At 46.3% G+C, this 12,368-nt stretch overlaps 1 protein-coding gene across 1 annotated transcript in view; it reads left to right on the top strand.

The window, feature by feature from the left end:
* Positions 1–2,248: 2,248 nt before the first annotated feature.
* Positions 2,249–12,368, top strand: part of DSCAM (DS cell adhesion molecule) — a 985,823-nt gene continuing 975,703 nt past the window's right edge. The window contains exon 1 of the mRNA XM_086935432.1: positions 2,249–2,768. Coding sequence (XP_086791558.1) covers positions 2,726–2,768 — 43 coding nt within the window. The 5' untranslated portion in view covers positions 2,249–2,725. The remainder of the gene's footprint in view (positions 2,769–12,368) is intronic.

Genomic DNA, 12,368 nt, shown 5'->3' with positions numbered 1-12,368 from the left:
CAGGTCAATGCGCTCCCGCGGCCCCCCCTCGAAGCAGCAGAGTTGTAGGTAGGGAGTAGCTGCACCTACGGTCCCGGAGGTGAGACGCCTTCTCACCGCGTTTCGAGCGTCGCCGCAGATGGGGCCTCCGGTCGGGGCGCCGTACCTGTGGTTCCAGCAGGTCGTCGCTCCCGAGCAATCCAGAGGGAAGGCGGAGGCAGCAGCGCAGCCCGGACCTCGCAATCCTCGGTCGCCTCAGGCCTCTGAAGCCGGGGTGTCGATTTGGCTGGTTCCGGGCTGGGGCAGAGGCCACGCTATGGCCGCGGAGCGACTGCAGGCACAGCTCCGGGCCAAGAGATCAGCCACAGTTGCCCCCTCCGCAGCGTAGTGCCTCGCACCGGAGCAGCTCATGCAGGCGGGGTGCAGGGGTGGGTAGATCGGTTGAACGGCTAGTGGCGCATCGCCGGTCGTGGGGTCGCCGCCATCAAGCGAAACTCCGGATCCGAGCTCCGTCACCAGTTTGCTCCCTCAGCGGCCGGAGGATCAGGTCACTTCCGCGACCGGAGCAGGCACAGGAGTACCCCCCGGGTTCACCCGAATTACGACGGGGTTCCCAAGGCTGTATCAGGAGTAATGGTCGGATTAGCGGGCAGGGGAGTCGGGAGCCTTTCTAGGCTGTGACCATCTTTGCTAGCTGCAAGCCCCGCCTCTCCTAGGGAAAATGCTGTTCACACTGATTGGACAATGCCGGGTGCTTGTCCGCACTGTGCAATCATTGGTAACGGTATCTTGCATAGTGCCAGCGATCGTTTTCTGCTGCTCGAGTAGATTTGTACTCGAGCGGCAGCTTTCCCAACGCAGACTAGTAGTTTCTCATCGTGAGCGATCGCGAGCATTTGTGACCACACGCAATGAGAAACCTGTCCTCCCCGAGTTGTGAATCTCGCCCGGAGGTTTATTTTCCTCGCTCGCAATCAGCAACTTGATGTTGCTGATTGCGAACGAGGAAAAAGTCTTGCCGAGATGTCATTTTGCTCTCTCGCTGTTGCCAACTTGGCGTTGAGGAGCGCGAGCAAGCAAAAAATGCCTGCTACGCTACGTGTTTTTGCACTGTGCTACGTGCGATTCGCGTAGTTGCACAAACTACACGACCGTAGCTTAGTCCTACGCCCAGGGTTATTAGCAACATGAAATTTAAACATATATGGGCTGTGCTCCTATGTTTTCACATTCCAAGCTCATCTGCCACTGTGCCATACCATTAAACCATTTGGTACCTGGCAACTGCTCATGCCAGGCATAGCCCTTGGGCAGCATTGTCCTCTTGTGTCCAAGATACTGTGCAAAGGATCACTGCAGCAACTGATCTTCCACCCTGCTGGCTGCAGCCATCCACAAGTCAGGAGGTGGCACAATGTCCCATTTAGGCTATTGTCCATTTCACTAGCAGGAAGATGCATTAATTCCATCCTCATTATACATGCTCGATGGACAAATGCCGGCTATCCAAGGCATGCCTCCAGCCATTGAGTGTCAACCTTCAAGCTGAGGCAGTCACATGGCCGCAACTTGCCCTGCAGATCTGCATGGGTGACTGCACTACTTGTGCATTGGGGATGTTGGTGCCCCTTGGCAAATTCCCTGAGGAATGGCAACACTGCACCAGGACATACTGCAATGTGATAACCAACATTCAATGCACCTGACCCTTCTGTAGTTTTAGCGACTTACATAATTTGACGCAACAAAATTAAATAATGCCCATTTCGAATAGGGGCAATCTTACACTGAAAGAATTTTCATCATGATTAGAATTCTCGCGGCGCCCTCAATATCGTGATAGAGTGCACAGCGCCGCAAACGCGGAGGGGAGGTCACACATCGAATGTGTACGTCCTTCAAAACACTACCTTAAAAATATCTGCAGCGCTTCCAACTGAATCACCGTGTGCACTGCGCGGCCGTACAATTGCAGCCTGACTAGAAGCAACGCAGCAGCCTCGTCGCCAATGAAGGCAGGGACGTGATGCAAAGCGCACCTGCCTTCAGTCGCATCAGCATCCCCCACAGCCGCCTGCAGAAAGTTCTGCGCGCCCACTGGACACTCTGGCAGTGATGCCTTCGCCGAAGACACCTTCTGCAGCTTTAAGACGCCAGAGTGCTGCCACCGCCAGAGCCCTGTGATAGGGTTAGAGCCTCCCAGTGCTCCGCTCAGAGGCAGGGAAGGTTTGCAGGGGATCAGTGTGATTAACGCTGGAGCAGAGGAAAGATGTGCCTGCCTGCCCGCCTGCTGCCTGGAAGTGGTGGATGAGGGGCTGTGCGCGCGGAGCCTGCTTCCCTGCAGACCTAGGGCTGGACCGGAACAGGGATGCTCGGATGCTTGCATTTGAGGATTTTTTCACCTGTGGACCAGCCGCTGCGAACCTGCTGGCGTCTCCTTGAGCTGACAACACACCTGGACGTGCACCACCCGCCCCCGTCTTCTCTCGAGCTGCACCTCTGAAACCGGGGGGGAAAGAAGCCAGGGAGCAAGAGAGAAAAGGGAAAACACCTTCGTTCATTTAAGGATCACCTGAGCAGCACGGCGTCTTGCAAGCACCTACCAGCAAAAAAAAAAAAAGGGCTGAGCCCCCGTTTCTCAGTCTGCAAATTTAGTGTTGCTTTTGTAAAATAGGGGAATATTAACAGAAAGAACTGAGGGTGGCTCGCCCGGCATCCAGCTGCGACGATTGAAAGGAGCAGGGGTATGTGGATACTGGCCGCCTTCTTGCTCCAGAGCATCTTGAATGGTGAGCAGCCAATTACTTTGTGATTCGTGTCATGCCAAATGCAAAGAGGTGATGGCTGTGCAGAGGAAAGGGTGGGCTGCATGTTCCGTCCCTTGAGCTCGCCGGAGAGCGGTGGGTTGGCAGTGGCACATGGAGTGGGTGGGGGTGGTGGGGGGGCGATTACACTGTAATAATGATAACTAGTTTACCTGGCAAACAGGAATCATCCCATAAACGAAGTGTAAATCTGCCTCTCGCAGGGCATTGATGGGCGATGGAGAGTGTGGCATTTGATAGATGCAGGGCTCAAGTCTCACCAGGTATTCACATCCTCAATGCCGAGGGGGTGGAGGGTGTGTTATCACCTTTTATATTTATGTCTATGGGAAAAAATACTGTGACTCAGCTAATTAATAGAATCCTGAATGCCCTTTTTTTCATTTGGGAAATTGATGAATTGAGGGGGGCTGTCTGTGTGGAGCCAGGTAGACCTTCTCTTGAGACGCCCATTGCTCTGAGGCGGTGGCGCGACATGGTCACTGCACTCATGCACGCGCAAAATCTGCACAGACCAGATCTGCATCATTTCATATATAGGGTGATTTTTGTATTCATCTGCAACTACAACCTATTGATTAGAGGATATGGGTTACAACTGGAAAGTGGTGGAATGAAGTGTCTATTTCTGGTTCAATATCTCTGTGTTGATGCAAGGTTGGGTGGTAGATGCTACGCGCTAGTGTGATTTCTGTTTCATCGTTCTGGCCAGTGGGAGGAGTGGAGTGTCCATTTTTTTTTTTTACGGCTTGCAGTTAATCATTTGGGTACTCTACCGTAGAGGTAATATCAGGTATCCTTCAAGACATCAACCTTATCACACAACCTGTCGATCGCGCGAACGTCCAACTGTGACGCGTGTGGTTGGGTGTGTGAGTGCATGTGTGTGTGCAATGGGAAGAAAGAGCGAGGTGGCGTCAGGGAGAAGGAGAGAGGAAATCCTAACTGGGTCTCTTCTAAGACCCTGTCAATTATGTAAATTGAATGCCACTAATAGCATCAATGAAATTTCAACTTAAATGGATATGTAGGTCTGTGAGTATATGTGAGTGAGTGAGTGTGTGTGTGTCTGTGGGTGTATGTGTGTGTGACCACAATGGGGAAAAAGAGAGAGGCAGAGAGAGAGGGAGAGGTAGAGAATATGTTTATCAAGCTGTTACTTGCTTATTTTATATGACAACACTATGCATATATAGAAGTAGATGACAATTTTATGTCAAATGAGGGGAGGACCTTGCTTTATAATAGGATAGTCTCAAATACCCCTTCCATCCCACCTCACACTCATCGCCGTGGACGCATTGATGTTACGCTGTCTACTGATGCATGTATTGCTTAAGATAGGACGCTCTCAATATTATGAAAGATGTTGTTAGCAATTCCCAATTTCCTACCACGGATGCATTCACAGACTTAGTTTATTCTCAATTTATGTTTGTGTGTGTGTGTGTATGTGTGAGTGTGTGCATCAATATAAGTACAGTATGTTTATGTTGCTGAATAGATTACTATACACTGTGCATATGTGTGAGTGCGTACATTACCATAAGTACATATATAATTATGTATTTGCCTTTTCTTGAGTATAGAGAATCCCTGTACATGTATGTGTTTGTGCCACTGCGGGTCTGCATGCATTAACATGAACATATATATATATATATATATATATATATATATATATATATATATATATATATATATATATATATATATATATATATATATATATATATATATATATATATATATATATATATATATATATATATATATATATATATATATATAGAGATACCTAGGTGCACAGTAGCAAATATAAATATATTTTCGGTGGCCATCCCTGTGTCCCTGTGCGTGGGTGCTTGCCTGTGCTTGCATCAATGTACAGTTACCAGTGAACATACAAATATGTATGTCCTTACTGATAACTATAACCAATATATGTGCTTGTGCGCATCTTAACAAGTGGATGCCTCCATATTAACATATGTACACATGAGTAAGTGTATAGTCAGAAATATAAATAGAGTTTGAATAGGTATTTCTAGATGAATATAAACACACATATGTATATAAGTATATTTGTGCGTGTGTATATATATATATTATATATATATATATATGTGTGTGTATATATATATATTATATATATATATATATGTATATTTACCGATTGTGTGTGTGCCCGCTCCCATGTACACACATTTCAACAATGACCACTTTTAATATTGGTATCCTACAGTCTGGCCACAGTGACCCCCTTTAACTGTGACAAAGAGAAATATTCAGGTCTCCCCGAAGAGGGAGCTCGGGCAGGGAGTAGAAACGGAGGTCTGGGAGAGGGAAGGGCAGGAAGTGTGTTTTTTACACGAGAAGCTAGAAACAACTGAAGGGCCCTGGCTGGGTCAGGCCTGCCGCAGGATGAGGGGCCCTCACTTCAGTTTACGGTCTGTGGGAAGAAGAGAGGCATTGACAACTCCGTAGGGCGCAGGAAACATGTTCGGAGGAGTGTGGAATTACAGGGGTACATATTCTGCAGCCAGCCGCTCGTGAGGGGTCTGGGCCCCCCTCAGAAGCAGAGCCCTGGGCACAGCTCTGCTGTGGGACATGCAACAGGTGAGGGGTTCAGGCAGAGCCGCTGCTTCGACTGCTCCCCCGTGCCCCAAGATCCGCTCCCACGGTGATGGGTTCTCTGCGGGGGAGGGTGGGGGGGGGGGGGGGGGGGGAAGGGGAGCGGCCATATATACCTGGTGAAACTGGGACCTTGCGCTCTGAGAGGCAATGGCGGCGGGATTAGAGGCGGCATTAATGAGCGGCGGCATTACTCACAAAGACACGTCGAATATTTCACTCAGGCCTGAATAATGGCCCGATTCAAGGCCAATTATAGAAGCTGGGCTTACGATAAAATGCAAATGAGGCACTGCGCACAGCACTGCACTGGAGTGTAGCTTGGATTGTAGTGTGTCTGCTGTAGTACCAGCAGCACCGCCTATATCTGTCTGTCTGTCTATCTATCTATCTATCTATCTATCTATCTATCTATCTATCTATCTATCTATCTATATATCCATCTATCTATCGTCTGTCTGTCTGCCTGTCTGTCTGACTGCCTGCCTGCCTGTCAGTCTTTATGTCAACCCTATCTACCTGTATAACAATATCTAACTATATACTCCTAGCTATCTACCTATACAAATCGGTGTGCCTGTCCGTCTGTCTGTCTTTCTATCACGTCTCAGTTGACAGTTCTGCACATGTCCCATAACCACTGATTTGAGAACTGGGAAGGAAGGGCGTCAAACGCTCACTTAGACCCCAAAACATCATTACAGATATAACCACTTGGGCCTATCACCGAATAACAGCACAAGAGCTGCAATCAACAAAGCAACACATGAATCCAACAAAACTCCTCAACACCAGAACACCACGTAAAGGAACACCAAAGACCTGAACCGCACACCTGAACACCGCGGTAAAATACTACAACCTGCACGACCCGAAACATGCTCGAAAAGAACAATATACATAAATTAACAAAATAAATACGATAACACAATGACAAACTACACCAGACACATAATATGACACCACAATAAAAGACCAACAACACATCAAAATGATGTAAATCACATCAATACAACACAACATCTGAAAACCACACCACAGCAACAAACACTTTCCACAACCCACCTCCCACATTTAGACCTTTATCAAATGGACGTCAGATCAGCTGTTCCGTGGTAGGTGCAATGTGAGCATGGGCACCTTTTGGTGGTTTCATCTATGAACCTATCCTATGTGTGTTTAGTAGAAACGTGTGAGTGTGCACAGAATCTCTGAGTGCCCCAGTGACACACAAGTTGTCCAATGTATCTCACCGATGAAGAGGACAGCAACACCCACGGCAGAAGAATGATTTGCTACCATTTTAAAAGAATGTATGTCAAATAGTATGCTCGTGTTTTGTCTAACGGATTCCACTAAAGAGTATTAAACATGGCGGGTATATTTATTAAAATGCAGATTCACATATATTGATGCTAATGTATATATGCATATAATGCGCACGCACGCATGCACAATCACGAGACAGGCACACGTACGTGAGACCCTACATGCCAGGCGGCCCCTGTGCTTTCCTTGGTTGAAGCTGCGGGTGTGCGCACTCTCACTGCGAAACAGGCTTTACTGCCTCGGGGGTTCTGAGGCGAGGCCCAGAATCACACCATATTCTAAGCCCGCGCCGCTTTAAATGTGCGTGCGTGAGCTAAAGACAGACGTCCCTCAAAGTCCTCCAAAAATGGCTGTTGTGACGCGGTGAGGTTTGTCGGCGGGTGGGCATGACGTGTGTTAAGAGTAACGAAGCTTAGACCGAGCAAGCTCACTGGCGCGTTGAGCTACGGGAGATCCTGCAGTGTACAAGACACACAGAGGCATGCTCACATGGAAACATACATGCACACACACAAATACGCACAAGCATTCATACATACCTCTGCAAATATACGCACACAAGCATGCACAGGAACACAAACATACACAGACTGAGACACACCCGTACATAAACACAATGAAATACGTCTTACACACACATGCTGACATAGACACACTTACAAGACATTGAACGCATAGACATACACAACCATTTACAGGTACACATACATGCTCGAACACGAGTGTTCACAATACGTACATATGCTTACCTAAGCACATCTACACACACCGAGATCTACACACACTCAAAGACACACGACCATGCATCCATGCATGAACTGATAAATACACACACATGCACTGATACAAAGTGCATCCATCTACACAAGCACACGAGCACACAAGACCGGGGAGTGCAGTGTTGGAAATGTGCTTCAGGTGTGACAGACAGATATCTGGTGTTACCTTCACCACACAGCAAGCCCTACTGTGGTGAATCTCTGTGCAGCCTCTTTTCACTGATACATCCTTATGTGGACCGGGCTCGCGGTGTCCCTTGCAGTTCCTTGAATGGGGCCTTCTCAATCGGCTGTTCACACATACAAATTGCCTGTCGGAGGCGCCGCGTGCCACCTGCCTTTCAGCACCGTCTGGGGGGACAGCGCTCTATTTCCATAGCACGCGGACGCACGAATAACAAACACGCAGAGGAAGGGGACCTGGGAACCTGCAGGGCCTATTTGCATCCGCATCCGCGTGGCAAAACCTTACCAGGTGACAGGCACGCCTTATTCAAATATAATCTGGGGGACATAAAACAAAGTGTACCAACAAGGGAGGGGGAGGGGGTGGAGGGGAGGACGCTCCACGAACGACATATTGCAGCTTCCTGCAACAAGGCCAAGCATGTTTGTAAACACGACTGCTGATAACTGTTGCATGCGTGTTATCACCAGCACAGACGACATCTATAGGCAAGCGAGATTCATTTGCAGAACACCGTTTCCAATCATATATTTGTGAATGTTGACAACCCAGTGCCTTCCAATGGGCCATGATGTGTGTCATATTTACTGTGCCTATCACATACACTTCCGTCGCAGTGTTAAGTGACATCCTATGCAAGGTCGGTTGTATCAACACGCCTACGAGGCCAACCGCACCTGCTACACTTACAAAAACACGCACATTTGAAAACAGATTAAATAGGATCTAATTAAAAGGGGAAAACAGAAAACAAAATATTGCACATCGAACAGCACCAACCTTACGCCCTAAATAACGAGACATCTAAAATGAAATGGGTCAAATGTTTATTAAGCAATGTAATAAAAATAAAAAAGACAGTGATCAGACACAGATACTTGGAACATGGAATATGTCTATTGGGGTAGAGCTGGAGACGGCATATTGACGCTACAGCACCTCAAAAATACAACAAACAGACACATGAACCGCACACCAACCGTTAATGATTTTTTTGCATGTTGAGAATCATCGTTTCATAGGGCGGGAAGGCTGTGACCTCCAGAGCTGTTATCTGTGTGGTTGAGCGCCACGGTGTGCCTCCGTGTGATAAAAGAAGCGCAGGGGCTCAGGTGTAGCGATGAATAACAAGGCCTCCTGGGATTTGGCGTCCATGTTGTGCTGCAGTATTAGGGAGTGTACGGCACCTTCCTCTCTCCATTTGGTTTATGTACGGTGGGGGACTGGAAACTCGGATTAAGAAGAGCCGCCAGGAATTTTCCAGCAACAATTTTCAGAGCTGACGATTTTTGTTCCACACCACGATGAATTTTGAGTTTTTGAGCGTGTGCCTTTAGTTTGGACATTAAACTAAGCATTATGGATTTCCTTTCTGTATTTTTTTTAATGTCACTTTATTTCATTTGATGTCGAAAGACCTACGTGATGGATAAGAACTGCCTGTCTCTGGCTGCAGAATGTTATCTTGAAATGGCCTCTTCTCTCGACGGGGTTCATGTGCAGTGGTAGAAACTTCGTCGCCATTTTCGATCATTCTAGCAGGTTCCAGGTTTTACTGCATCTCCAGTGCAGGCAGCCTGGTCAGTTTATAATATCAAAAAAACAATGCATTGATCTAGAACCGAACATAAAGAGCCGCATGTTTTTTTAGGGCCCTGTGGTTTCCTCCCACATTACATGGAAGAGTTTAACAAATGATCAACAGAAAATCGGATTCATTTGTCATTCACTTCTCGAGGTAACCGCGAATGTAAACTAAGCTTGCTGTTTCGGTTTAGTTCTATCTATCTATCTATCTATCTATCTATCTATCTATCTATCTATCTATCTATCTATCTATCTATCTATCTATCTATCTATCTATCTATCTGTCTGTCTGTCTGTCTGTCTGTCTGTCTGTCTGTCTGTCTGTCTGTCTGTCTGTCTGTCTGTCTGTCTATCTATCTATCTATCTATCTATCTATCTATCTATCTATCTATCCACATATATAAACACACAATTATATATATATATATATATATATATATATATATATATATATATATATAGAGAGAGAGAGAGAGAGAGAGAGAGAGAGAGAGAGAGAGAGAGATCCATGTTTGTAGTTTGTACCAGAATAGAAGGTTTCCAGACAAAACTGAGTATCTTATTTTTCTTTTGGGCTTTAGTTAGTAGTAATGTTTCTTTAGATTTTTTTAAAAAATGCTTAGAAAACACACTGCTCGATCAAGCAATTGTATCTTAAAGCGCGTGAACGGGAAGGCGTAATATTACATAAAACGTGTCAAATACACCGTGTTAGTCCATGATCCTAAAGTATTCAATGCCCGTGAAATGTGCCAAGTTTAGAGTGCCACGGTATGCTCCCTCCTCTCACCGTCGACGTGACGTGGGCCTGGGAGTTGGAATATGCCCGAATGATCTTCTTAGTGTGGTACGTACTTATGACGTTGCAGCCAGCACGCCGAGGCTGCCACGCACGAGGGAGGTCATGGAGGGTGACGCCAGACATAAATGCTTTATTTTCTACACAACATCAGCACCAACTAGCGGTGGAAGGGGGCATTGCAACAGTATTGGGTTCCAAAGCAGCTGTTTAATTTTTTTGGCAAAAGTAAGGAGTGCGTGGTTCTTTGTCTTGGCAATGAAGAAATACAAAGCATGATTTGAAGAGTGGGTGTAACTCCTCAGTTTTGACTAATTAGTGCCGCACCAGCGTGTTGAGTGAGCAAGTAGTGAGGACAGAGAACACTGAGCTGTATGAAGATACATGTATTTTGTATTGTGGGTGGTTTAATCCACAACTAATGCTGCGCCGGTGCTTTTGTGGCTACAAGGACACACATACTGCAAGACAGGGTATACATTAAGTCCGAAATGTCCAGGATGCCTGAATGAGTGCATCACCAATGCCCATTTTTGAGCATTTCCACATAAGATAAATTTACATTCATTGATTCTCAATGGAATTTATTATATTGAATTCTCAATGGAATTTATTATATTGACAGAGGCTTTATGTGTGATGTTGGAAACCCATGCACTAAATTGAGTTCTCTAACACCTCTATTATATCTAGATTAGAACAATGCATTTCAAGGCCTGTCACTGGTGATGGCTTCAGGTTATTGGAACTGAAAGGCACAACCCTGTTTCTATTTGCTTAGGAGGAGCATAGCTACCAATAGTGGAGCACTGGAGCATAAGGAGGTTTAAGGGTTGGTAGGCATATCTTACTCTAGTAGATGGTAGTGTTTTACTACAAAATCAGGTGTTGATGTGGCCCATTCTCCTCGTTTGTATCACAATCTATTACACTCTTGCTATGCTACGGCTTCTGTTCAGCGGGAAGTCCAACGTGCCTCTGGGCACTCGCATATCTTGAGGAGGAGGGATTCAACATAGAGTAAAGTTACTATCTACCCCATGAGCATTCATGAGTAAAAGTAAGTGAATGTCTAAGAAAGTCAGTGGCTTGTGATAGTCCATATTTCAGACTCAAATGCCTCGTGGTTTTCCAAGGCATTCATGGTGCTGGATTGATGCTCAAGAAGGTGTTGAATTGAGAGCATTGGGCCATGGTCTTTCACTGCATCTCAAGACAATCAGCATTAGAAACTGTGAGCACATGGGCCTGGTGGAGGCAAGAGCACAGTGTGACAAAGTGCTTGATAGGGGTGTCGTGTTTGAAAACATTTTCTGATAACTTTGAGAAGCATGGAAAGTTGACCGGTTGGTCAGCAATGCCAATCAAAGGCATGTGATAAAACACACCAATTGAAAAAAAAAACGATTCGATAGCCTTTGGGAGAGTAGCATCGGCTTCTAGTGCCTGAAAAAGAGGTAGCGGACATGAGGGAATTTCTGCCTTCCCGATTTGATCTACTCTATCCTTCCACCATGACGTACCCCATTGAGGTCAGTGTGATGGCCTCAGTTGACCCGATCTATTCTATTGAGGTCAGTGAGATGACCTCGGTTGATTCTCAGTGTGATGACCTCACTTGACCCCAATCTAATATATTGAGCTCAATGGGATGGCCTTGGTTGATGCCATCAGTGTGATGGCCTCAGTTGATCCCATTCTACTCTATTGAGGCCAGTGTGATCACCTCCATTGATCTGTATCTAATAGAGGGAAAACAGCATTTACAACCCTGTTTCTACAACGCAATGGCTTCACAACGCGGTTGTTACATCAACCGCGTTGTTACCACGCATGCCATTACATCGCAAGTCGTATCAAAGACTTGCTGAAGGGAATGTGTTGGATTTTAAATCCATCACCTTCCCTGCTGTTGCGCAAACTGGAGGACGAATAGTAATTGATACTATTTCTAAGTAGGGCGCGCCCCCTAAAGCAAGTCGTTGAAACGACTTGCAATGTAATGGCATGAGTTGTAACAACACAGTCGCTGTAACAACCGCGTTGTAAAGCCATGCGTAGTGAATGTTTGTGATGTAACATCATACTTTCCTACTAGAGGCCAGTGTGAAGGCCTCGGTTGATTCCAGCCTTACCAGAGACCAGTGTGATGGCCTCAGCTGATCCCAATCTACTCTATTGAGGTCATTGTGATGGCTTCCATTTCTGTAGTACTCATCCGCCCTGGTGAGGTTGCTCTGATCGCATC

The sequence above is a fragment of the Lissotriton vulgaris genome, chromosome 8, assembly GCF_964263255.1.
Source record: "Lissotriton vulgaris chromosome 8, aLisVul1.2, whole genome shotgun sequence".
NCBI classification, from domain to species: domain Eukaryota; kingdom Metazoa; phylum Chordata; class Amphibia; order Caudata; family Salamandridae; genus Lissotriton; species Lissotriton vulgaris.
This window is presented reverse-complemented; position numbering and strand designations above follow the sequence as displayed.